This window comes from Condylura cristata, unplaced genomic scaffold (assembly GCF_000260355.1).
Source record: "Condylura cristata isolate star-nosed mole 26May11 unplaced genomic scaffold, ConCri1.0 scaffold00008, whole genome shotgun sequence".
In the NCBI taxonomy this organism is placed as follows: domain Eukaryota; kingdom Metazoa; phylum Chordata; class Mammalia; order Eulipotyphla; family Talpidae; genus Condylura; species Condylura cristata.
In genome coordinates this window covers 62,874,377-62,901,356 of record NW_004567109.1, presented here as the reverse complement: position 1 = coordinate 62,901,356, position 26,980 = coordinate 62,874,377, and the positions used below count along the sequence as shown (strand labels likewise).

Sequence of the window (26,980 nt, the reverse complement as noted above, 5' to 3'; positions counted from 1 at the left end):
GGCAGGTCAGCCTGCACGTGCAGGGCATCCACGTCTGCGGGGGCTCCATCATCAGCCCCGACTGGATCATCACGGCGGCGCACTGCGTGGAGGAGCCGGGCCCTCCCGGGGGCGGGGCGCCCGGGGGCGGGGCCGGGGCTGGTGTTTGTTGCTCCGTGTCAGTTACATTGTAACAAAAGTGGGGCCGCCGCTGCTCCGGCCCGCACCCAAGGCCCGCCCGCCGCCAGCTGTCCCGACATGGACGCCGTGGCCAGCAACATCCAGGTCCTGTTGCAGGCGGCCGAGTTCCTAGAGCGCCGCGAGAGAGGTGAGGAGGACCCTTTGGCCAGATTCCAGGCGGCTACCGCGCTGACACCCGCCTGGCTTGGACTTGGCTCCCAACTTGAAGGGTGTGTGGCCTTAGGGCAGTCGCTCCGGGGGTCTGTGTCCTCAACTCCAGCGAGGTTGGCGGGTAGGCAGGCTGGAACGGTTGGGCACTTGGCCCTGGCGCCAAACGCCCCCGCCTGCCCACGCTGTGCCAGGGGTATCCGCTGAACCAGTCCCAGACTGACTGGGGACCCTGGTCTCTCTGACAGAGGCGGAGCATGGCTACGCATCCCTGTGTCCGCACCGCAGTCCGGGGCCAGCCCACAGGAGGAGGAAGCGATCACCTCAAGCTCCTGGCGCGCTGGACGGTGGGCGGTGAGGAGGGTAGGGGGTTGAGACGGGTAGGGTGCCATCCCTGTAAGGGCCCCTCCTCTGCCCATTTCCTCCCAGTTGCTTGCATCTTCTGGCCCAGGTACCCTGCTTTGGTGGCATTCAGGACCCTCCTGCCATATCATATCCTAGACCCCAACGCACACGCACTCTCTTGTGCCAGGAACTGTGAGCAGGACAGATCTGGGTTCTGCCTCCCCTCACACCCCCCACTCTCCACATATGAAACTACTAGCGTCCCCCCTACAAACTTCCCCCTTTCACTCTGCTCAACTCTTCGCATTCAGTTCTGGGGTCTCAGGTGCCCTTCAGAAGGGAATTTTGAGACCCCTGGGAAGCCGGGGAGTGAGTGTGGGTGTGAGCGCCCACCTGCTCACCTCATCCTCTTTGGCATTGGCAGGTCTGTACACAATGAACTGGAGAAGCGTAGGTGAGTCCCAGCCTTGACCCAACTTCATCAGGCCCAGGAATGCCTTCCCTCCCCTTGCCATCTCTCTGGCCAGCACTGCCCCCCAAATCCCTCCCCCCACAGGAGAGCCCAACTGAAGCGATGCTTGGAGCAGTTGAAGCAGCAGATGCCCCTGGGAGCGGACTGTGCCAGATACACCACACTGACCCTTCTGCGCAGGGCCAGGATGCACATCCAGGTAAGGGACTACCCCTACGCAGTCGCCAGCTTGCCAGGATGGGCAAAGTGTAGTGTGCCGGGGCTGGGCAGAATTGGGGAGAGAACTGAGGTCACAACCAATCTGTGTTACTGGACAATTTTTTTTAGCAGAAAGTAACTCAGAATTGTCCTGAGTCTTAATCGAGTTTGCCCTATACATGTTTGCTGTTATTACATTATTACTTGATTCCAACTATGAGACCATGGGTGAGTCATTTAGCTCCTCTCTATGGCTATGGAAGAGATTGATAGGTTGCCCTGGTCCCGGCTCCCTCTTCCTCATCCTTCAAGTCCTCCTGTTGCAGGTGACCCCTTTCCAGAGCCCAGGGGAGGGAAAAGGATTGCAAGGGGACCACTCACTTTTCTTCCCAGAGTCCTTGCTGCTGTTGTACCCTTTGGTGGACAGAAGTGGGGTTTGGCTGTGTGAAAGCCCCAGGCAGTCCCAGATGTGGGATTAGCAGCAGCTCTGTAAACAATAGAGCCTTTTTTACTGCCTTCCAGGCCCCTTTGACAGAGGAAGAAATGAAAGCACAGCCAGGTTAAGGACCAGGCTGCACAGTGATAGAAGGCCCAGGCCCCTGACTTGCATCTTTTTACTTCCTGGGGGCCTGCTTTGCCAGGCTATTCTAAGTGTTAGTGCCTGTGGCAGACACAGATGTCTGTACTATGCAGCACATAATCATGGTATGAGAATTGTTTGCACTCTCCCATAGGTGCCTGCATTCCTCTTATTGTGGCTGGATAACATGCTGGCCATGTTTCAGGCCCCACTCTCTCACACAGGGTTTGCCTGACCTGGTTCTCAGACAGGTGATGTGTTCCTCAGGTGCTGGCAGGCCCATGGCAGGACATATGGAATCTCATTCCTTCAAACCTCAGCACCCCTTTCCTGGCCTCCCTGATTCCTATTTTACTTCCATCATGCTGTCCTCCACCTGTACCTAGAATGTTCTTTGAAATTCAGATCTAATCATGTCAGGCTCCTGCTGAAAACCTTCCTTAGCTCTTAAAAGGAAAGCCCTGATTTCTTCTTGTGATACACTCAAGGCCTTCACAGCTCAGCTCACGCCTTGCCATTGGCCTGCTCTTTTGGTTTCCCCTCTCTCTATTACCCACCAAAAAAAAGCTGAATTGCCTTACTTTTCCAAATTTCCCTATCCCTCGTGCTTCCATGCCCAATTCTCCACAGCTGGTTCAAATGTTACCCCAACCCAATTCTCCCCTTCTTGCTGACTGCAGGCTTCTGGTGGTAGAACTCCTGGAAATCAGGGTCAGCAGAGCTGGAGAAGGCTCCTGATGCTAAGCCTCTAGCTGCTGGGAGAATCGTGGCCAAGAGTTACAAACTGGTAGCCTTCGGTCAGCCTGTAGTTTTCTAAAATTTTGAGTTGGTGGCACTTCTGATGTGGAAAAACTACCTTCTAGCTTCTCTTCAAGGAGTTGGAAATCCAGCAGCACTGTGTCTGTTTCCATGGGTTAGTTTTTGCTAGACCTGGTGGTGGCTGCCTCCCTGAGCCAGAGGACACATGCTAGATATACTAAGTCACAGTTGTCTCTTCCTAGTGACAGACACCAGCATGTCCCAAGGCCTTTGAGTGAGCCTGTGGTGTCCGCTCCCTGCATCCTCGGGCCATTTTTGTGGGCAGGTCTGGCTTCCTGGAGGACAAGGCCACCCTCTGGGCCCACACTTAGTGAGCCCTTCCTGGTCTAAACAGGCAGTCACTAAGTGGCTGTCAGACTAAGGAGGGGTGTTGGGGTGAGGCCTGACCCCCAGGCAGCTGACCTTTTGACCCTATGCTCCTTTGGGATCTGCAGAAGCTGGAGGAGCAGGAACAGCGGGCCAGAAGGCTCAAAGAAAAGCTGCGAAGTAGGCAGCAGAGCCTGCAGCAGCAGCTCAAACAACTCCAAGGGCTGACGGGCGCTGGTGAGTGGGAGCGGCTACGTGCAGACAGCCTGGACTCTTCAGGTCTCTCCTCTGAGCGCTGGGACTCAGACCAAGGTGAGTGCCCTGAAGCCCTGGGGTGTGGCCCTCAGAAACTAGCTCTTCTGACGAGCCCCTCCCTGTACAGAGGAGCTGGAAGTGGACGTGGAGAGCCTGGTTTTCGGAAGCGAGGCCGAGCTGCTGCGGGGCTTCAGTGCAGGCCAGGAACACAGTTACTCACACAGCGGCACCACCTGGCTATGACCCTTGACCTGCCTGGGCTCTGCCAGGCAGAAGCCCTCCCCAAGCTCCCAGCGCTGATAGAAGTCACCTCTCGTTGGGAATGGACTAAAAGGACCCTGGCATGGGACTAAAAGGACCCTGGTGCTCCCCTTACCCTGCTGCCTGCTAGTGGGGTTGGGGTAAGAGTGGGCTGGGCTCCCCTGAGCCCTGCAGGGCAGGTAGCTTGGACCTGGGCCACTCTTTCAGGCATTTTTTTTCTGTAGCACTTGGCTCTGCTGTCCTCATGGGAGCAGGAAGCCTCCTGGAGTTCCTTCCTAGATAAGGCACTCTGGCCTTTGCCCTACAGACCCTGTACAGTATTTTCATTAAAAACCTCTTTCTTAACTTCGGTGTATGTTGTTGCCTGATGAAAATGGGGAAACTCACAAGACAACTGGAAAACAGGAAATGGGTCAGCAGTAACTTCCACCGCTGACGGCCCAGGCAGTGCCCAGTTAATCCTCCCAGGATTAGGCAGGGCTGAGGCTGAGTGATGTGACTGGCCTGTGACCCAAAGCCAGGAAACAGTGGAGTTAAGATGCGAACCAAAGCTTTCTCACCCCCAAGCTGGGGCTGACTGAATTCAACAAGTATTTATTGAGTGCCTGTTATGTGCCAGGTATTGTTCCATTGGGACACATCAGAGAACAAAACAAAAGGTTCCTGCCCTCATGGAGCTTACAGTCTAGTGTCTCACCACTTTACCTGCATGCTGCCTGTGACACTGGGCGAGTAGCTCCACCCAGGGGGATCTGTCCACAGCTGCCCAGTTAAGGGAAATAAGCAGGCCGGGCTCAGACACGGGATACCATGCCTGGTGCACTGTGGATGCCAAATAGGACACCACCACCCCCTGGGCGGCACCCAGACAGTAGATAGGGCTGGAAGTTGACTTTTAATAATAAGTACAAGGGGAAGCAGAGGGATTCAAGCGGGTGGTCTGGCGTGCTTCTGCAGCAAGGTCTGGGCTGCCTACACAAACTGCTGCTGCTGCTGCTGCTGCTTGGTGGCTGCCTTGCTGGCCAGGTCCTTGGCCTTCTCTGTAGCTGCTAATGCCGTCTCCTTTGCCTTCTCCTTGGCCTCCTTGGCTGACTCAACAAGGGTTTTAGAAGGGGCCTCACCTGCAGCAAATGACAGGGGCAACTGCAGAGGATGCCAAGAGCCACTTATTCCCACTGCAAAGATGGTATTTGCTTGGGGGGAGATGAGGAGTCCTAGGCTCCACATTTGCCAGGGCAGTCAAGACTTGACCCCAGCCACTGCCTGGGAGTACCACTCCCTACCCCCATTCTTGCCCAGAGTCCTCACCTTGCAGCTTAGCCAAGATGTACTCAAAACCCTTCATAGTTTTGGTCACATTGCTTTTGAACCGGGCAAGACCAAATTCCTGGCAAAAGGAAAGAAGGGAAAGGATTCTGATTGCTCACTGACATCCCCTACCCCAGCCCCTATGCCAAATGCCCTAGGCCAGAGCCCTGGCACTCCCACCAGGCTGCTCACCTGGACAGCTCTGGAAACACCAAATAAGTTGGAAGAGACCCAGGCTTCCCGGCGGATTTCGGTCCAGCCGCTGTTATCGGAGTTCACACAGTAAACACATCGTTCCTCCACCACCTGTGAGGGGGCCAGGCCAACCACAATTGTGTGGGAGTCTCATTTTCTCGAACTGCATGTAACTTTTACCCCATCTCTGTTTATGAGGGAAGGCAATAAATAAAAATCCATTCCTGTCCCTCACTGCATTCCTAAACTGCAATTTAGGAAGACAGTAAATAGGTAACTTGGTTCTCTAACACCATTCCTCTGCCCTTCCAGCAAGGCTCATGGACTCCTGAAATCAGCAGGGGGCCTCAGATCTGGACTTTGTTTTGAAGCTTTCTGTCCAGACATGCAGTGTTTCTAGCCTGCCTCTCATCCAATACAGCTCAAGCTCCTTGGTGTCCCAATAGAAATGGAAACCTGGCCATCACCTCTCTTCCTCCCTCTATATAATTCCCATAGGCCCAACCCATACTTGGGCCAGGCAAATCACTGGTGTTTTGCATGTAGTTTTTTTTTTTTTGCCTAACTGTAAAACAAGGAGGTACCCTTTTCCTTTTTGTATGAATGAATCAAAGGGCAGGTCCAGCCAGACTGATCAAAAGAAAACATTGTCAGAGTTTGAACTCTATGTAACCACTCCTCAGCAACCAAGATCTGCCTCCAGAACACAGGAGCTCCCTAGCCATGTGTACCTGGCACTTTCTACTTTGGGGTGGGGGCTGGAAAGAGTCTCACCATCAGCCGGGCATGGTTGATGTTCCAGGTGAAGGTGGTCATCGTCTGGTTCTGTGGGTCCACGATAGAATCCTCCAGGATGTACACCGAGTGAGCAACGTTGGCAGGAAACAGTCGCTCTGCCCAGCGGGGCATCCTGTTGGTCTTGGTCAGGAGTCTCCGAGACAGGAGCTTCTGGTCAGGGGTCACCTCCCGGTGTACTATGTCTTCAGTTAAGACATGCTTGCTGCAGGTGTCAGAATGAAGGTGACCCTGGGGAGTCTGCCCGAAACTGGGAGTGGGGTGGGTGGGTGGGTGGGGGTGGTTCCCATCTGTTACCTCCAGGATCAGAATGCCATCTTCCACCAATCTTGCAGCATAATCTCTGTTGTAGCTCAGAGAATCTCTTGAGTCTAGTCTACCCCATGACAAATTCCAACTCCCGCCCCTTGGGTGACCTGGATTCCTTGACTTCCAGCGACCCGGATTCAACATCCCTCCCAACTCCTAAGCTACCGCCTCTTCCTGTCTCACCATCCAGAGAACCTTGGACTAGGGCCTCAAATAGATCACGGCCCGGAGCCAGCCTTCCACTTCTCCTATAGGATTCTCTTGCCCTAAAGGTGGCCTCAGTTCCAGCAATACCCCTACCTTGGGCTCCATGTCGAGATTTTCCCAGCCCCGCACTTCGATTTCCAAATAGCGAGGGAGGAGGGCTAATTTTTAACAGGGTCACGTACCTATAGGGATTAGGATACCGCTGCCAAAAGGCAGCGAACACTTGGTCCCAGGAACTCCGGAGCACGCTCTGGCCCAGAAAATACTTCACCATCGTCCCAGCAGGGGCGGGCTCAGCACCCACGCAGCATCAGGGGTATGGAACCCGGCAGGAACGGGGAAGCCGGGACGGCTCGGAGTACGCCCGCCAGGTTCGCAGCTCAGTGAGCACACGGCCGCGCCCAGCCAGCCACCGCCGCCGCCATGAGGAGTTGTCGGGCTGCGCGCCACTTCCGGCGCAGCAGGGCAAAAGCCACCACTTCCGGCGCTGGTTCACGTGACCCATGCCCCGCCCCCTCATCCCACACACCCCTTCCCCCTCCCCGCGAGAGTTGCGGCGCTGCGGGCGGGCCGGAGCCGCGGTGTGGGGGCCTTAGGTTGGTGGGGGAACCCCTGCCCTAGCGGCGCCTAAGCTCGGAGAGCGAGTGGCGGAGCCAGCCATCGAGCCAGCTGGGCGGCGGCGTGCGGCGCCGCAGTGGGCGCTGCCCCGTGCGCCCCCGGGCCGCCCCGGTCGCTGGTTCCTGGACGGGGATCGGCGCCAAGGGCCGAAGAGCAGGGGCAGACCTGGGTGCTGTGGAATCTCGAACCCAACGCGTCTGGGGTCGTCGCCTGGCACCTGAAGCCGGTATTGAAGCCTGGGCACTGCCCGACCGGAGATTGGGTGTGCTTCGCGTCCCTGCTCAGGACCTGACACGGTGAGGCGGCCCTAGGAGCATGAGCGGGCAGCGTGTGGACGTCAAGGTGGTGATGCTGGGCAAGGAGTATGTGGGCAAGACGAGCCTGGTGGAGCGATACGTGCATGACCGCTTCCTGGTGGGGCCCTATCAGAACGTGAGTGTGACCCACTGGACTGGGCACGGGGGAGGGGGGCAGGGGGGAAGATCGCCCCCACCCGCGGCACTGACGGTTCACCCCCGCCTCATACAGACCATTGGGGCCGCCTTCGTGGCCAAGGTGATGTCCGTTGGAGACCGGACGGTGACTTTGGGTATTTGGGTAAGTGCCCTAGGCAAGTAACGGAGGGGTGAGCGGGGGGTGGGGGAAGACCCCTTTCCTGAGGAGGTGCAGAACTTACCTGTATTTCTGGTGGACTGGTACAGCAATTTCTCCAGTCTAGACACCAGTTTAAAAATGGGGCTCTGAAGGACTTAGCCTTAGTTTGGAGTATTAAGGAGAAATCTTAACTAACGTTGGCTGAGCCTTTCTTTACCCTTTAGGACACAGCAGGTTCAGAACGCTACGAGGCAATGAGCCGAATCTACTATCGGGGCGCCAAGGCTGCCATCGTATGCTACGGTAAGAATTATGGCTTGCTCCTTAAACAAACAAAAAAAAAAAACAGTGGGTGCCTACTGGCTCTAAAGACCAGCCTGTGACCCTTGGTTGTATTTGCTGCATTTCCCATATCAAGATCTCACCGACAGCAGTAGCTTTGAGAGAGCAAAGTTCTGGGTGAAGGAGCTCCGCAATCTGGAGGAGGTAGGTGGCCAAGTCTCACCACAGAACCAGAGGCACTGGTGCCCTATGGATGACCCTTACATTGTCTTCTGTGCCAGGGCTGCCAGATCTACTTGTGTGGCACTAAGAGTGACCTGCTGGAAGAGGACAGGAGGCGGAGACGAGTGGACTTCCATGACGTCCAGGACTATGCAGAAAGTAGCTGCTCCTCAGTCCCGGGGTGGGGGTTGGGAAGTGACTGCTTGGGTGGGTGGTGGAATGTAGGACTGCATTAACTGCCATGCCAAAATCCCTTTCTGGATTCTTTGAGCCAGTGGTGTCCAAAATGCTAAGCTACTATACCTGATTTTTAGCCTTCAGGCTTTAGTCACTTTTCTTTACAGATATCAAAGCTCAGCTCTTTGAAACATCCAGCAAGACAGGACAGAGTGTAGGTGAGTGCTGTCCTGGGGCATCACAGAGGACAGGCAGAGGCATTAGAGGAGGCAGAGAACCTAGAATGCTGGGTCACTGGGTGATCCCAGGGCTACTGGCAATTAGGCCCTTATTGGTTGTCCCTTTTCCTGCCAGACGAGCTCTTCCAGAAAGTGGCAGAGGATTACGTCAGTGTGGCTGCCTTCCAGGTGATGACAGGTGTGTGCTGCCCCAGCTTTTCTGGAGACTTCGTCTAGGTCCACAGCATCTGGCCCCCTTCACAAGTTAACCGATGCCCCCACTCAGTGTTACTGAGATGCCATCTTTTTCTTTGACAGAGGACAAGGGCGTGGACCTGGGCCAGAAAGCAAATCCCTATTTCTACAGCTGTTGTCATCACTAAGTCACCGCTTAACTGGCCTGGAGGAATTAAAGGAATTCCCCAGAGGCTGGACCCAGCTCTTGTCTGGGTTTGGGTGGTCTAATGTCTGAGCTACCCCTAGGTCCCTATGGCAGCAAGGTGGCACCTGCCTGTGCTGGCCCATGGAACAGAGGCAGCATTGGGCTGACTGACGGGCATGAGGAGGGTAAGGGCTAATTTGCACCCCAGCGTTCTGCCGTGGATAGCACTTGTGTCTGCAGATGATTTAAGTGGCTTCTGATCTGTAAATAAAAATCAATGCACTGTGAATCACACTCTGCCCCTTTCCCTGCTGTGTGGATTGGGTGTCAAGACACCTAGTTCTTTCTGGGGGCATCTGGCTGACCTCACTTTCTTTATGAAGTCTCCTCCCAGCTCTTATTTTCCTTATTTGAAAGCCAAGTAACTTCACCCCAGGATTGCAGCCCTTCCCTATTTAGTGGGGGCAAGGGTTGGGGCATTGCAAAGCTCACACCTTCCTAGGTGCTGAGAAGAACAAGGCAGGCCGTAAAGTGGCTTCCAGAGATCAAAGGGCCAAACACCTCTCTAGACTGGCTGGCTCTGCCTCATCTCTTGTGTAAGTCAATTAGTCATGCCAATGGCTCAGATCCTGAGCGTCCCAGCAACCTACAGTTTGGTGTAATGGTAGAAAAATCACAGGTTCTCCAAGACAAATCTTAATGGATCCAGATTCATTACCTACTCACTTAAGAAGGACTTGGTCTTGCTCATATGTAAAATACGTTGATCACTGTACACTTCTGACTATGAAGGTCACGAGTGAAAACTAACTGTAGTACTAAATGCTTGTCTTCCCACACTTTCCCCCAGAGGGTTTTTTGTTAAAGGCGCATTAAGTTCAGGATTTGGTCAGAAGTGGAGGCAAATTCCAAAGTTTCCCTCAAAGTATATTTCAGGAGGTCCAAGAATCTGAAGAATCAAGTGTTTACTGTAGATAAGACTGTAGGAAACATGACAGCCCTTTCTAGCATGGGGGAAGCATCTTTGGCCTGTGGTGGGTTCTCTGCAGTGCCCCATACCTGTCTTTGAAGAACTAAAAACTCGGTCAAGATCATCTGACTCACACTCAGAAAGTGCCTGGTTCCACTTCCTTTTTTAAAACCAATTCCTCAAAATATCCTTCCTTCATGGGTGATGGAGACTTCCTGTTTAGGGACTGAAACTGACATCAGCCCCTCCCAAAAGATATATTTCATCTGGCAGCTGGTGGTTACTGGGAGGAAACCTGTACCACTTCTGTGAGGTGCTTGAAGGAAGGGCTCAGTCCCCACCTGGGAACTCCCAAGAGCTGCCATCTGCTCTCATCCAAACCCATCCTCCCTCCTGTGAGGCTACATCTCCCCACGGACAATAAAACAAAACACAGGGCAAGGGCCATAAGAGTAAAGTTAAACTTTACTTTACAGTAATTTTTCTATATACAAAGAATTACAGTACATGTTTATGGGGACTCCTAGCACAGGGCTCCCCTCTTTCACTAGGAGTTTCACTTACAGCTGACAATCTATGGGGTTGGGGCAAAAAAACAGTGATGGACCTCAGCTGACCGCCCCCCTTTCTTAAAAATATAGATAGATCTCGTCAGCTTCTTTGCCAAGATTTAGAAAGCTGCTCTTTCCATGAGCTCCTGTGTACTGCACTCACCCATTTCAACACACTCACCTACATGCACACACAGGCAGTGCCCAACCTCACACCTGGAGACCCTATTCTCTGCCCCTTCCCTGGAAGTACAAGTACCAGAACCATTCAGCTACTCCATGGGCTCACCTCCTGTCCACAAGGCTTTTGGTTGACTCCCAGGGTGTTAGACCTGAAGGCTTTCAATAGCCTGAAAGTCACAGGAGAGCAGCTCTAGAGAAGGGAACATGTAGGAGAGTTTAGCATGCTGACTTTGCTTATGGTGGTTGGCAACACTTCTTTCCAGGTTGTGGATTTGTAATTAAAATAAACTCTTTCCACATCCTTAAGAAACAGTTCCTTTAATCTTCATAAGCAATAGAGAAGCTCCCATGAGAGTAGAGGTAGAGGGGCAGAAGATAACTGAGGGCACCCCCACACCTGGAGCTCTCTACCAACCTGTTTCAAGCAATGTGGACAGAAGCTATGGACAAGGTGACACCCGCCCTGAGAAACTCAATGCCACCTTCTGGATACTGCATCTTTGCTACCTCTGCATCTCACTGGACCACTCCAGGGTTGGGTGCAGGCTTCACTAGAGCTCTGCCTTCTCCCCCCGCCCCACCCCCCAATATAGCCTCAAAGAAAACCGTTCTACATAAAATCTTTTCTCAAACAGGAACCTGGGTTTCTCAAGTCACCAGGCCCTCAACCATTGGCAGTGCTTATTTATACCAGGAAATTAGCACCATCATTACATTTTTTGTGTGTGTACAAAGCAATTATCTACTCTTACTTCAATTTATTCTACAGCAACCTCTGTTCCTGCTGCACTGGCCCTAGGAAGCTCAGCTGAGAGCTAACTGGCCATAGCCAATGAAAAGCCTCATGCAGCAGCTACCTAGCTCTAAATGATCTGGAATGTCTAACACAGGTAACAGCCCAAACATTCGGCAGGAAACAAAAGGGGCTTGTGGCAGCTCCTTTCTTGCCACAATTTCAGAGAGGTTATGACACTGGGCCACTCTGCTCTCCTGACTGACAAGCCCCACGAGGAATCAATATTCCCCCAAAAGCCATAGGAGAAGCCCACTTTATAGGTGCAGAGGGCAAAAATCCATCCACATTTAGTGCTCTCCTGATTCTTCTCCACAGGGGAAGCTGCCAGGACCAGAGTACATTTCTTCCACTCTGTTCTCACAAGGCCACCTGGGAGTCCAGCTCCAGTGAGTAGGTGCTGCCAAGCCCAGGAAAGGAGCACTGCTGCACTTCATGCCCTGACCGTAGTGTGGGGTGGAGGAAGTGAATAAAATAATTATTTTCATCAATGCTGAAGATGTAGTTTGGTAGTTGTTCAGAAGAGAGTCAACACGGTGATTTCAATCACCCCAAACTCAGTAACATTAGGGAGAAGCAGACATTTTAAAACTTGGATGCTTTTGTAGCAACAATTGTTCTGCTATTAGAGGGTTCAATCCAATGAAAGAAAATGAGGCTTTGAATTCAAATTTCATTTTTTTCCCCCTGATTTTAGGAAGGTTAGGAGAGGTAACGGTTCTCTGGCTACCTATGGAAACTATGGCTTCCCCCCTCTGAAAGGCTTCTTGGGGAACTGGCTTAGAGGCAGACTCTCAAAGTTCCTGATATCCAGGCATTTGGCCAGATATCAAAATATCCTCCACAAAGATCAGATCAGGAGTTTCAGGGACGATTTCATTTTAACTGCCTCACACCCCCTGGAGAAAAGAGTCTCAGAAAAAATTCCGAGAGTCTCCAAGGGCTAACGATTTCACTCCCTGATGTCATGTAAGAGTCTGTTGGGAAGACTCTTGTGACCCTTTCATGATGTTAACTAAATCTGTCATCAGATGCTGTGATCAGTCAGTCTGACATTTGAACTTATTTCCATTTTAACTTCAGAGTCTTGAAATGGCCCTCCTGAAAGCCTGGTTGATTATGTATTTAGATGAAAGATTGCCCCCCACCAACCCCTCCAAAACCAAGCACAGCTCAGAAGTTGTTTTCCCAGGCAGTTCTGGAGTGAAGTTTCCAGTGAATGGTGGTGAATAGAAAGGACCAAAACAAACCACAAAGAAGCCAATCCTAGCCCACCTCTCCCTCACTCCTTCCTGTCCTGTGAGACATATCTAGAGTGGGTGCCAAGTCAGTTACCTACCAAAGCCTACTTCAGAGAAGCTACTTCATGATCTAACTTCTCCACTTAAAAATTTTAACACAGTCTGCACAACCCCCTCCCCCCCAAAAAAATTCACAGTTTATTTCATGAAACAAAGAGCTACGGTAATTTAACACACAACATAGTTGAAAGGAGATTTTGACAGTGCAGTGCAGATATCTTTTTCTGATCACAACTACAGATGACAGGAGAAAAAAGGGCACAGGACTGGCACCAAGCAAACCCTACTCATACAACCTAAGATTAGGGAAAGGGACCTACTAGCTGCAGTTATATACTTATTCTCACACATGATAAATACTTAATATAATGAACTTTAATGTTCTGGATGGATTTCTTTAAAAATATCTTTTCCATGGTTTAAAATTCTTTTAAAAGAAAATAAGATGCTTTGCTTCCTCTTCCTTTTGAACAGAGAGCTTTTCCTCTCTGGTGATGTGGGAAGAGAGAGAAGATGAAAGGGGAGAACTAGGCAGGTGGAATTTACAGAGGAGATTCCGAGGTCTAAGTGAGATGTAGGGACAGGCCTTAAAATTCAGGGCAGCCCTGCCTAACCTCGTGCCTCTGCCTGAGTTCAGGTGTCTCAACTCCAGAGACAGACTTTGGGAAATAAAAGCAAATTCTTTTTTTAAATCTTTATATAAAGCGCAAATGCTTTTATAACAACTATTGTTCCCTCCTTAGAGGTGATGGAAGTAACCTCAATAGTAAATTAGGAGGAGGAAACTGGGATAAAATACAGAATCTTGTTGAGGGTGTAAAAAGCCATAACTGTGACAGAATGGCCCGGAGACATTTGGGCCAGGAGAGGCCTGTTGGCTAAAGCTGCTGACTATGTTGGCAAAGCAGAGAGGTAAACACATTTGGTAGAGGGGCAGAGGAGGGATGGGTGAATGGAAAGGAACTGGCCAAACAGCACATCCTGTTGGCAGTCAGTGAGCTGAGTGAATGGTAGGGCAGGGTAGCACCAACAGATTTCCCAGCCCTTGGGCCCCAGCTCAGGGCAGCAGTAACAGATAATCAGCAGTTATAAGGGATAATCTCTTAGACTGGACATTGCTCTAAATAAGCACTACAAGTTGCCAGTCATAGGGGAAAGATCTGGCTTGCCTTTGAGCTAACTCAGCAGGCAGGTGCTCTCAATACAGAGCACAGCAATTCTCAGGGAGAAGGTGGTAGAATTCACTAGAGAAGAAGAGGGCTCCCTACATCCTGGTAGAAGAACAAAGGACCAGGAGAGAAATAATTTTCATCAGGATCTGGCACTCTCCCTTGAGCTGGTGGTATATCTAGCCCAAAGCTTGCCAGAGATGTCCTATGTCCACTGCCCGGAACTCTGAAATCTGAAAGCACCTGAGTGTTGGGGGACAGGCATGGGCTGGGTGGGAGGTGACCACATGGGAAGAGGGAATTTTGTAGAAAAGAAAGGTAAGCTTGCCAATTGTCTTCTTATACTGTGGGAAAGCTATCTTGAGAGCCCAGCTCCCCACCCCCCACCTCAACCCCCAACCAGCTGGACTGCCAAGGATAGATCTTCAGACTGTGCACAGCCTAGACAGAAGCAGCTACAGCTGCCCAGCCAGTAGTCCCAGTATACCTCAATGCAGCTCCCTCCCACTTACAGAGGTCACCTCTGTATGACTGTGTGTGCAACTATGCACACACACCTAACCAGGAGTCACTCAATACAACCACTTCTGAGGCCACAAAGAACATTACAAAATGAGTTTGGAGCCCCAGGGCCCTCAGGACTTTTCCTGTTATCTCCTGGTCAAAGTTCTTAAAAACAGCCTGGGAACCCAGGTAGGCATGTTAGGCTCACAGGGATCAGGTCTTATTTATCTCTGCATCTCCTATCAGTGACTAGCACCTGGCCTAGCACATGTGAATGCTCAAGAAATCACCAATGATTTGAATGGATTATCAGTTCCTCCAAGGGTTCATCAGGTGCCTTCAGTGGGGCTGTAGAGCTAAACATATAGCGTTGAGAGCCCCTCTACCTTCCAGCCTGACCAGTGGAATTGAATCCCATGCTTGACTCCAGAGTGGACTTTTTATTTTAAATTGACCATGTAAAGATTGGGGAAAAGAGACCCAAGTCTGTCTGTCTCCTTGGCTGGGGCCCACTTGGATTTCCATACATGGCTCACATAACCACAAGCCCCCACTGGCTAATGTCACAAGAGTTCTGAGTGTTAGGACATAAGGAAATAACAACAGTGGAAAATTCTGGGGTCTGTTTTTTAAGGGAGGAAAAGAAAGGAAAATTTCCTTTCCCCAAGAGCCTGGGGGCAGCTGGTCTGGTCATGTGAAATATACTGGTATTATTTCTGTTCTGATTCTGAACACTTGTGACTGGAAGGAGCCTGGTTAAGAGCTGGAAGTGTATTTTGCTCTGGTTTAGGGTCTTGCCCTCTTCCAAAAGACCAGCAAGTCTGTGCCAATGTCTGTGTGCTCCCAGGGGACCAGCAAGACTGTGCCAATGTCTGTCCAGCCACCAAGGGCCAGAGTCCTGGCCCTGGTGAGACCTTTCCCAGGGCCCAGGGACTTTGCTCGGTGGTTGCCAACTTCTTCTCTTCTGTGGGGAGGGAGACTGGGGTCTTCCCAAGAGGCCTGTAGGACTGCGCACTCTTGGCAGCTAGTGCAGAGAGCTGCTGGCCTCCAGCCATCTGCTTCACCTGCTTCACCAGGCCCATGGCTTGGCTGGGTGGTCCTGTGGTCTGCTCAGCCCCTGCAGGTGCTCTTCCTGTTGCCTGAGTTGCTGACTCATATAAAAATGTCTTGGCAGGGGACTGAGAAAGAAGTCTGGCTTGGGTGAGTGATTTAACAGCTTGCCAGGGGTGCTCCAGAGGGGCTGCTGCTTTCCCAGATGGCTCTGACACACTGCCTCTTTCAACAGCTCGTGGCATCTGCCCCAGACCTTTGCTGGTGGGCCATGAGCTTGACTCCAACACTGGCATCTTCTCATCCGCCTGTGGTGTGACCTCATGAGGGGAAGTTGCCCGCTCCTTCTGGCGAGGAGTTAGGTCTATGAGATCCATGACCAAAGCAGCTCTATTTTTTGACTGAGTATTCTGGTCCACAGGCCTCAGTGCTTTCTCTTTAGCTACCAGGGTCTGAACCACAGCTGATAGTACTTTGTCAGGAGGTGGGAGTCTCTGAGACAGAGAGGCATGGGATTTCTCTGGGGGCCTATCTGAAGTCTGGGGTTTGGGACCGCTGGTGACTAACAGTCTGTCTGGTGGTGGAAGTCTCAGGCCAGTAGCAACTGGGGTTTTCTCCAGTGGCTGGGGCCTTGGACTGGCAGCACCTATGGATTTATCCAGCCTTGAGTCAGCTGTCCCCAGAGGTCTTTCCAGTGGTTGGGACCTGACTGAAGGTGAGGAGTTTGGGCTGGTCACTGGAAGTTTGTCAGATAGCTGGGGTCTTGGTCCTGCTGCCACTGTAGGTGGCCTGTCCAGTGGCTTCTGGCTGCATACCAAGGATTGGGATTTGGTCCCTGACCCAGCAAGGTCCCTGACTCTATCAACAGGCTGGGGCCTGGAGTCAGTTCTGTCAGGAGGTCTTTCAGGCAGCAGTGGTCTCTGACAAGTCCCTGCCAGAGCTTTTTTGGGTAGCGTCTGGTTGGTGCTAGCAGGCGGCTTATCTGACATCTTGGGCTCCTGAACAGTCGTTCCTGACGATTGCTCTGCCAGGTGAGAGCTTGGGCCTGGAGGCAGCGGAACTGGGGGAGGCACATACTCACGGATCTCCCCGGGTTCCAGAGGGTTGGGCCCACAGGGGTCATGCTCTGTACAAGACAGACGCCCATCCAATTTTGAGATGAAGAGCATCCCTTCCCGATGCTGCTTGCAAAAGGAGCTGGGACACATCTCACAGAAGGAAGCTGCTTCCTTCCCACAGATGTCACATTGATGCCAAGGACACTCCCATTTCCCTGAAAATATAAATGTGAAACAAAAGCTTAGGGAAACAAAGCATATAAGATGGATCACGATTTTGGGACTGGTCAAGAGTGATTTCAAACTGCTGCCCTCTGCAGAGACCATGACCCCGCCTCAGAATCCACAGCTTTCCCCCTTCGCACAATTCATGAAAAAACAACCAGCCAACCATCAGGTATCAAGTATCTATTAAATACACAGAAAGAGTAAATCTTATTTATATAACTTTCTAGCGAGGAAAGAAAACCCCAAGCTCCCCATTGTGGAATATTAATTCTGCATATTTCTTCATACTGCTTTATGGTATAGACAATCTTTAAATGGATATAAATTTACCTTTCTTCAAATTTAAATTCTGAAGCTAGCATAAACTTTACCTGTTTTTCACACAATCAGTAGAAAAGCCAGTGGCTAACCTGAGCCGCTTTCCCTTTGCCATTTCATGACAACTAAAAGTCTCTGGCATGGACAGTATTTCTACCCAGCTCCTTTCAAATAAAACATGCCACACTCACATCTGGCTCACTGGCCAGATAAGTGCTATCACACCCTGTGCCAGCTATAACTGATTGCAAAACAACTCCCATTCTTACTCCCTGGCACTAACAGTCAATGTTACAGGCTTGCACTCACAGTACCTCAGTTTCTATTATTTCAATTAAAGAAAAGTCAATTCAGAGACACTCTAATCCCATCCCAAAGTTATTTTCTTTCTGCAACTCCTAGAAGCACATCACTGGTGATATATAAACTCTTCAACCTGTGCTCCTTACTGGTTTCTCACCCATGTCATTTAAAATAGGTTATTTTAAATATCCAAATTCCTAAAATCCTCCAACCCAAGTCATCAATCAAGAGTCGGTGACTTGTCCAATCACAGATTTCCTGTGTACCATATATCTGCCTATGACTGATACACTTGTGTTTCCTTCAAAGGGAGATAGGTTGGGAGTAAAAGGGGTGCCATCTACATCTCACTGACTAGAATGACTTTAAAGTTCCATTCTGTATTAACCTGTCTCTTTAGAAGAGGAATATGACTTAGGGCCTTTGAAGTCAGAACATCTGGTTTTCTTTTTTAAAGATCTTATTTACTTTTGCAAAGAAGAACTGGGGTATAGGTCAGAGGTGTGGTGGGTGAGAGGATTCACCAGAGACAGAATAAGCAACAGCAGGGAGATTTACTGAAATACACTGCTAAAGGGAATAGTAGGTAAGACAGGAGAGATCTGCTATGCTATGTGGGTTAGCTCCATGGCTGGGGATTGATCTCAGGTCTCTGCATTTATAACGCTGAGATTAAGCCCTATGTCACCATGGACACCCCAGAAAATCTGGCTTTCAATCCAGCTCCATAGCAAACTAACTATTTCCACATCTGCATCACGGGAAAATGAAAATGGCCCCATTTTTATGGGTTGGTGGGAGGATAAAAACAACATAATTGCAAACAAAATGGTTGGCATATAAGAAATGAATTTCTCCAAAGCCTAGAAGTCTAACTTTGTTATTTATTTTCAGAATGAGCACATGGACCACATCCCCTTCAATTGTGAAATGCGAATACCAAAAGGGTTTGAGGAGAACAAAGAGTGGTCCAAGCAGATTCTGATACCAACCTGCTGGTCGCTTGGTCAAATTGAGACAGTCTGCGTGGTAAACTTTTGGGCAGCCAAGTTTCTTACAGGAGACAAGCTGGCCTGCGTCCCCACAGCTGAAACACTCATCCTCTCGCTCCTTTGTGATTTCACCCTGGGTCCTGCGCTTCCCTTGTTGCTTCTTCTTAAATTTCTTTGACTTTTCTTCCGTGGCAATGGGTTGATTCTAGAGGTCAGATATTGAGCAGTCAGCATTCTGTCGACACATTAGTTGTATGATCTTGACCCGGTTAACTATCCTCTCTGAGCCTCAGTCTCTCCTCTGGGAAGAGACAGTCCTCATAGACTGTTGTGAAAATAAGAGAAAATATAGGAGAGAGGCACCTGGTATATCATAGGTACCCAACAAATGGTAGCATTAACTATAATTTTTGTATCAACTACTCTGCCACCTATGAAGTCAATGTACTTCTTTCTTTTGATACACCACACTGATATTAAAGGTCACCCCTTTTAAGTTGTATTTTTATGTTTGTCTAATTTCAAATCTAAGAAAGACTTCTCTGGGTGTGTATGTTTATGCATGCATACACATTTCTTGATGTAGTCAACAAACCTTCACTGAACACTTAATATGAGTCACATACTAGTAGGGCACAGAAAACTAATTCATGGTTCTTGCCCTCAATTAGGCATCTTTAGGTTCAGGCCCATAACAACGCTCGTACACTCAAAAAGTCTTGTCTGTGCCCCCGTAGCCTATACTGATCACCAAACTCTGTGGCTTTCATCACATTATTTATTTGACCTAGAAGCATCCAGGACCAACATAAGAAGCATGTTTATTACTGCTAGCCCACGGTCATCTTTTCCAATTTCTAAACTTCTGTAAAATTTCTGTTGCTTACTCATATGTAATACTAGATCAGACCTTAAAGATGCAAAACTTATACCCATAGTGGATGTAATACCATTAACTTGAGTTAAACTCAAATGCTGTTTTAATTTACAGGGAATAAACCAACTAGACATATTAAGGAACAAGTTATTACAATCAACTAAACAAAATCAATACCCAGTATAAAGATAATTTATAAAATAATGAGTGTTTTTCATCTTCCTATGTTGTGCTCAAAATGATTATCCTCTTTAATTATTGGCATCTATGTTATTTTGCATTTCTTAGTTCTTAATGATGACTTCATAGTAAAAAAAATAAAGGATTGTTGGGAAATAACTGGAGATACTGTGAGTCTACTTGACATCAAAATTAAATTTCAGTTGTCAGTGTGCTGTTACTTATGCTAAAGAAATCTGGAAGCATCCAGATATTCATCTATTATAGTCCATTCATTACATAAAAACTAAGTCACTAAAAATGACAGTTAGAAAACTATGTAACAGCAAGGAAATTGTTTTTATAATATTTAAGAAAAGCAAGATACAGACGTGTAAACAATTCAGACGTGTAAACAATTCCTTACAATTACAGAATTATACTTCATTTTAAGTGCACATAAAAAAAAAAGCAGGAAGACACAACAATGTTTCTACTTGGTTACAATGGTTAAGATTAAGGGTCATCCTAAGTTTAACTACAGTGTTACACTACATTTAGAATCTTAAATTCAGTAGCAGATTGTTTGATATATTTTTAAAGATGGATTTGGGGAAGGGGACAAGAGGTAGAGACACAGAATCTAAGTACTTTTTAAAAAATGTGAGATCAGCTAAGACCAACAAAGACATGGAAGTAACCCACTTTACAGATTGCTATTTTACAATTTTTTAGCTAGAAAGGTATCACCAATTACAAATCAGATTGATCAAAACATTTCAACAACACCCAAAGATTCTCTGATGTGTAATAAACTGACCGTAAGAATGCTTAGTTAATTGCCAGTGACCCCATAACATCTATTTGAAGTCATTATTTCAAACATCTTAAAAACAGCCCTGCCACTGGATGAGGACCAAAGCATTATTCCCGATGCAAACGCTTGGAAGGTACCTTTGGCCTTACACCCAAAAAGCCACTGCAGTTCGGGGCTCCACATTTGCAAACGGTCTTTCCATTCCCAAGACACTCTAGGTTGTAGTTGAAGGTAAGTTCAGTGCCTGCATTAACAGACCGCAAAAATATTAATATCTGTTGTTTCACTTATTACATTACTTCTGAGTTAATCACAAAGGATACCTATTTCAAAAGAACAGATTTTTATCAGAGAAAAATCGAGTTTATTAATCCATCATACTTCGATATTAATAAAGTATTAATACATTCTAATCCTTTAAGGTCAATCAACTAATAAAACAAAGAAACAGTATAATATAAATAGCCTAACAATATTTAAAATAACTTTTACTTAGGTGTTAATCCCAAATTGTTTATTTTCTAACTACTCAAATTCAAAATATATTCACTCAGTACCAACAACAAAGTAACAGTTTATTGTACAGTGATGTACCCAGGCAATGCACCTACAAGCATGAAAAAAAACTGTCAGTTTGTGTCACCACCAGCACATCTTACCTGGCAGCACTCAAAGGAAAGAATTTCAGTGCAGAATTACATTAGAGATCTAGTATGGCTTTACAGCACAGTTAATACCACAATTGGAGCCCTGAGTCCATTTGCTAAATGGAGAAATAACAATCACAAAAGCTTATAGAGAGACTATGTACATATCAATCATCTGTAAACTTTTAAATAAGAAATGTCAAAAATAAATAAATGAATAAAAATAAAAAAAGAATGTCAAGATTTAAGGAACAAAATGTCCTCTAGCTGTCAAAAGTACATTTCTTCGAAACTAAGAATAAAACACATAGAACCTTTTCAAAGACAAAAACAATTTGGGATTAACACCTCTAAGTTAGGGAAGGCCTAGCAAATACAAGGGATACAAATTTGTCTCTCAGTGGGATTAATGGCTTGCTGTTAACATATTAAGTGCTGTTAAAGTATCTGACAGTCAAAACTGTCAAATATCAGGAAGATTTCTCACTGTAGACTCACCTGTCTTCTACCAGTGACATTAAATGTCAGTTTAAATCTAATATTGGAACTAGATCATTATTTATTTAGCTAAAGATATTAAAAAAACACCTGGCTATATATTTAGAAGTGTAACTGGTACCAATATTAAAATTAATCATAATCTAGTGAGAGGCTCACACAGTGAGGAATTTGTAGGAACTGAGACTGAACAGAGTAAAAGCTGGGCTATGTTATTGCCCTTCCCACATTCACTATCAACTTACGAAGAATGAATGATGAGGAATTCTATTCACATTATTCTTGTGTAAAAAAAGAATACATAACTGAATATTAATAAATGTATGTTTATTGTACATTTATTGTCCAACTCAATATAAGACAGAATATTTGTCGGAACTTGCTGCTCGCTCAGCATCAACTAAGTTATATAAACAATGCCAATTAGGCCCTCCCTTGTGGCACAGCAGGTTAAAGCACAGCACTAAGAAGCTAAAGCCACTCCCCTATGAATTGGATCCCCGCCTGCCCCAAGGTGATCACATGGCGCGGCAGACCTCTCCTGACCAGCCCGCTGCTCCCTTCAGCAGTGTACTTGCTCCCTTCAGCAGTGTACTTCGTGGATCTGCCTGTTCTGCTCCCCACTCTGGTGAAGTCTCTCACCGCCCCCTGTGCCTCTCGCCTGTACCCCAGTTCTGTATGCACAAATAAATCTTTAAAAAGATAAATAAACAATGCCAATTAATCAGAAGGTATCAGTGTTCGTAAAGAGAACATAGTAACAGTCTAGCAATGAGTATAATGTACAATAATTCTGCACTTATTAGGGATGGCAAAGGAGTAGGGCACTGGAGAAGAATTAAACAAGGACTATGAGCATGTGGGGTATAAAAAAATCGTATGTATGAGAAGAGCTCATGAGCTGGATAAGGAAGGAGAGCAAGACACTTCTTATTCTATATTCCAAGACCACAGCATCTATAGGCATATGTGTGTGTGCGCGCGCCCGTGTATATACGCATATAGTGTACTTAGCATAAATATAGCTTCAAAGCTTGCCACCATCCATTCAGACTAAAAATCAAATGAGGATAGAAATCCCATGCTACCTGAGCTGAACAAATACAGGAACAGAGAAATTTGTGGCTGAACATAATAGAGGAGACCATCTCCTTGGACACAGATAAAAGGTCTTAGCAGAGGTGTGGTACCAAAAACAGTAATCAAAGAGAGAGAGAACTAAGGTAATATGACTGACATTTGAGAAATTAATACAGAGGAATCACTACCCACTGTAACAGCTCCTGGAATGGGTAGGGATGGGAAACATAATGAGAAAAGTGTCAGATCCAAAAATCCAAGTAACATAGATATAATCGATGTACTTTTTACAGTACTTCTGCCAAGGATTAGATAATAGACTTTGAACAGTGTCTTGCATACAGTAAATGATAGCCCTCACACATTCACTAATAATTTGTTACAAAGCAGAACTTTAACCAAGTTAAGATCATCAACTCCAAACACTTGATACTATCATTTTGATGAATAGAGCACAGTAATGGGCAAGCACTATTACTTGAATCATTTAAAACTGAACAGTGGAAAACAGGAGAAAGGTAGTAGTGGCTCAATTTTTAAAATATGAAAATTGTCAGAAACTTTAAATTCTGAAGAGTTTAATATACACAATGAGGGTGAAGAATTCAGAGATTAAATAATAAATTTTAAAGAACATATCTAAAGCTGGCCAAATTCCTTTTTGTTTTTCCAAATTCCTTTTAAATTATTTTACCTAAGTTAATGCTTCCTCAGGGAGAAAACACTGATTGGAAAAAGGAAAACTCTGCTCTTCATATGGAATTTTGGCTTTATAGGACAGTAATACAGAAAATATCCATCACACAACTTTACTGTTAAATTTCTCAGCCTTATCTGATTTACATTCCTTTCAAACATTTCAATATTTTCCTAGTTACAGCCACCTACCATAAAATAACCATCACCCCAGAGGTGAGGGGTTTTTGGTTTGTCTTAATAGCCTTGGGCTTACAAACCATAAAATTCAGGTGTGAGAGAGGTGAATCTTTGGTTTTGATGATGAGCTAGAAGACATGGATTGCAGGGACTGTCTATAGCAGACTAATTTCCAGAGAGTACATATAAAAGTTAAAAGTCTAGAAATTTATTCCCTTAAAACCATCCATGCCCAAATCTAAGACATTATGCTAGGTGATATGTAGTAGTCACAAAGGATAAACATATTAGGACTCCATTTATATGAGGTATGTATGAGTAGTCAAAAATCCCTGAAACAGAAAATAGAATGGTGGTTGCCAAAATCTGAGGAAAGTGGAAATGGGAAGTTATTGTTTAGTAGGTATAGAATTTCAGGTGAGGAGATTAAGAGTTCTGGAGAGGAATGTGGGGATCACTGCACAACAATATAAATGTACTTAATGTCAAAGAATTGTATAATTAAAACTGGTTAAGATGATTAAATTTTGTCATGTATATATGTCCAAAGCACTATGACCAACAACAAAATATTTTTCATGCCAAGTATAACTGGTAAACATTTTCATGAATACTGAAGAGTTTGGAAACCTAATTTCTGATCATAACAGAGGATTTTTAGATGATAAAACATGAAATTCTGTTGTTAGCTCCAGAACCCTTAAATAATTCTTACCTGCTTTTATGTCACTTAGGGCAAAAAGGCCAACACGGGTATCTCCATTTACTGACCACTTTTGTGTTTCACAGTTGGGCTGGCAGCAATGATTCATGAACCGAGCATAATTTCCTTTGGGACCAGCATCAATAATCCGGTCCTAGAATTAAAAGAGATACTACTCAACAAACTACCTAAGACAACCACTATTATATAATACAATATTGAATATTCCCTCTAATAATCTGAAGTTCCTCTTTGCAAAGTTTGAATGCCCAAGGGGAGTAGTTCTCAAAGCAAAGTCCCTGGACTTGCACTGGAACTATCACCTATGAAAAATTGTTAGAAAAGCAAATTCTTGGGTTACACTTTAGAAGTGCTAAAGCACAAACCCTGGGGTAGGCACCAGCAATTTGCATTATACAAATGTGCTTGGTAATTCTTAGCTATGCTGAAGACTGCGGAGATATTCCTAGAAAAAGCAGCTAGAAAAAGCAGCTTTTCTTATTTTCTTCCGTAAGTAGCCCTGAACCATGGTCAGGCATTTAAGAAATCACCAAAGGAGATGTTAATACTAATTAAGGCTAGGAGAATCCCTTGCCGAGCAAAGATCAGAATATTTGGAAGTGAAGTCTATAAAAACCATAATAATACAACTTGGTTAATGTTCACAAAATTAAAATAATTGGAAAATAATGGGAAAAAATTGTTATAAAAAGCTGGCAAATAAAAGTCAACAGAACTTAACGTCTGGGTACAAAGAAGAATTCAGATACATGAAAAATAACCACATTTGGAAGTTAGTATTAGGAATAAATTCCAATATAATACTAGTCACCATGAAATATAACTCATCAGAAAAGTCTTGTAACTAGAAAGCTGACTTGGGTTTACAGGCTGAATTTTTTAATCAATTTATATGATCACCTCAATGTATTAATTAAATATTAACTAATCAGTTACTCAATATATAAAATAAAGGATCAAAGATGATTATTTTCTGGCTTCAAGTTTTAATCCCACTGTAAAAACATCAAAAGATATTAATCACCAACTTATACTAGATGGTTCAAAGAGAAGAGAGGCCTTTTTGCCTTTGGCTATGATGTACACCCAGAAATGAGCTATCTTATCTATGCTAATAATCTGATCAAGCAAGACTCATAAACATGAGAGTGGTGCTTTCTGCAATTAGTAGGCACATCACACCTACAAACACTATGGCTGTACAACTCTTAATATCACAGTCTTACAATAATAAAAGTATAATTTTTATTACTTACTTTGTCTAGGGTGAGCATATAGAAATTAGTGATATCATGTTCTTGGGCGTAACGGATTCGAGCTCTACACTCTTCTTCATCTATCAGTTCACCCACATACTCATTCACAAATTCACCCTAGAATAATAAAACAGCTCTTGACTCAGTGGCAAAAAATGCACAACTGTGTTCACAGGAATATCTTATTCCTAAAAAATGAAAGTAATAGGTTCTCCAAAGTAAATAATGTGTACACAATTAACACTTGTAACTAACATTTATTCAAGAAACATAACACAAATATTATGCTTTCGACTATTTGACAATGAGAACCACCTCCCCACTTCTACCATGGCTACCTGTAGACAGACTGGGATATTGTAGACACTAAAGATCAACTAAAATGTTAAGATAAGAAAATTAAACCTCCATTATAATGATGATGTGGATAATGAATTCCTTTATCTGCCAAGAAACTCTAAAGTCAATTTCCCTTGACTAGGTTCTTTTCCCTTGGAGCATGCCCCGCCTACTGTCCCTCTACATTTCACACCATCATCTTCTTGACTGATTATACCATATAGTGGTTTTTTTCACTAATGCTGTCCCCTCTACTTGCAGTGTTCTGTAACATCCAACTGGCCTAATACAGCAAATATTTCTCTTTCATTCTTAAATACTCTCACAGACGAGCTCGTTTCATGCTCTTTGCCACATGCCTTCAGAAACCTTTGTGATTCTACTTTGGATAATTCCCTGCTTATATCCCTTTTGCCACTAGAATGGACACTTCTTGAAAGAAGTCACTGACTCCTGACACTGATTTCTGGCACTGACACTGTCTCTTTCTTTTTGATCATTGCATCTGCAGTATGATCCCTGGAACACAATATATACCAGCTACTTAGGAAATGACTGAACAGACACATCAGTATTCACTTCATTTCCTAGAAATAAACTTCATTAAAATTCACCTAAATTTTGCTAAAGAAAAATTTAAAGTGTCAAGTAAGAATCACTCTAGAGACACCCTACCGATTGGGGAAAAAATATCTGCACCCCATACAAATGGTAAGGTACTGAATCCAAAAATCTACGAAGACCTCACATGACTGCGTGCGCGCGCGCGCGCGCACGCACGCACACACACACACACACACACACACACACACACACACACACACACAAATCCAGTCCAAAAAAAAAAGGGCAGAAGAGCAAAAAAGACACTTCTCCAAAGAGGAAGTGCAGACGACCAATAGATATATGAAAAATGTTCAACATCACTTGTAATCAGGGAAATTCAATCAAAACTACAATGAAATACAACCTTTTACCACTAAATGGCCCATATTAAAATAATTCCAACAAAAATGCCAGTGAGGATGTGGAGAAAAAGGAACTCTCCCTACACTGCTGGTAGGAATGCAAACCTGTCCAACCACTGTGGAAAGCTGTGTGGAAGTTCCTCAAATTACAAAAAAATGGGAGCTACCATGACCCAGCAATTCCACTCCTAGGAATTTAACCAAAGGACACAAATACATCAATTTGAAAGGAAACCTGCAATCCTGTGTTTACTGCAGCACTGCTTACAATAGCTAAGATATGGAAACAGACTAAATGCCCCAAAACAGATGACTGGATCAAAAACATGTGATATGTAGATACAATACTAACATGGATTATGCTCAGTGAAATAAGTCAGAAGGAGAAAGAAAAAAATATCAGATGATTTCAGGAGGAACACTGGGAAAGCCATACAAGGGGGGGGAGG

The 26,980-nt window shown here is 46.1% G+C and overlaps 4 protein-coding genes across 6 annotated transcripts in view; 2 read left to right on the top strand and 2 right to left on the bottom strand.

The window, feature by feature from the left end:
* The first annotated feature begins 197 nt into the window (after positions 1–197).
* On the top strand, positions 198–3,662 carry MXD3 (MAX dimerization protein 3). The gene is made up of 6 exons (XM_004679556.2): positions 198–307; positions 576–681; positions 1,097–1,126; positions 1,229–1,343; positions 3,176–3,359; positions 3,430–3,662. Exons 1-6 carry the CDS (start codon positions 238–240, stop codon positions 3,543–3,545), a joined length of 621 nt encoding a protein of 206 aa, XP_004679613.1. The 5' UTR covers positions 198–237; the 3' UTR covers positions 3,546–3,662.
* A 479-nt stretch (positions 3,663–4,141) lies between these two features.
* PRELID1 (PRELI domain containing 1) lies at positions 4,142–6,854 on the bottom strand. The gene is made up of 5 exons (XM_004679259.2): positions 6,560–6,854; positions 5,841–6,066; positions 5,064–5,177; positions 4,872–4,950; positions 4,142–4,684 (listed from the first exon to the last, which is right to left on the bottom strand). Exons 1-5 carry the CDS (start codon positions 6,649–6,651, stop codon positions 4,536–4,538), a joined length of 660 nt encoding a protein of 219 aa, XP_004679316.1. The 5' UTR covers positions 6,652–6,854; the 3' UTR covers positions 4,142–4,535.
* A 54-nt stretch (positions 6,855–6,908) lies between these two features.
* RAB24 (RAB24, member RAS oncogene family) lies at positions 6,909–9,444 on the top strand. Its single transcript, XM_004679261.2, has 8 exons — positions 6,909–7,427; positions 7,524–7,592; positions 7,814–7,892; positions 8,008–8,075; positions 8,153–8,252; positions 8,438–8,488; positions 8,625–8,687; positions 8,807–9,444. The coding sequence occupies exons 1-8, from the start codon at positions 7,311–7,313 to the stop codon at positions 8,869–8,871; spliced, it is 612 nt and encodes a 203-aa protein (XP_004679318.1). The 5' UTR covers positions 6,909–7,310; the 3' UTR covers positions 8,872–9,444.
* A 5,317-nt stretch (positions 9,445–14,761) lies between these two features.
* The window catches only part of NSD1 (nuclear receptor binding SET domain protein 1), a 142,540-nt gene continuing 130,321 nt past the window's right edge, over positions 14,762–26,980 (bottom strand). For all 3 annotated transcript variants that reach the window (XM_004679256.1, XM_004679257.2, XM_012722201.1), the window contains exons 19-23: positions 25,225–25,341; positions 23,960–24,101; positions 20,281–20,387; positions 18,291–18,495; positions 14,762–16,664 (exon numbers count right to left, since the gene is read on the bottom strand). In XM_004679256.1, coding sequence (XP_004679313.1) covers positions 15,052–16,664; positions 18,291–18,495; positions 20,281–20,387; positions 23,960–24,101; positions 25,225–25,341 — 2,184 coding nt within the window. In that variant the 3' untranslated portion in view covers positions 14,762–15,051. The remainder of the gene's footprint in view (positions 16,665–18,290; positions 18,496–20,280; positions 20,388–23,959; positions 24,102–25,224; positions 25,342–26,980) is intronic.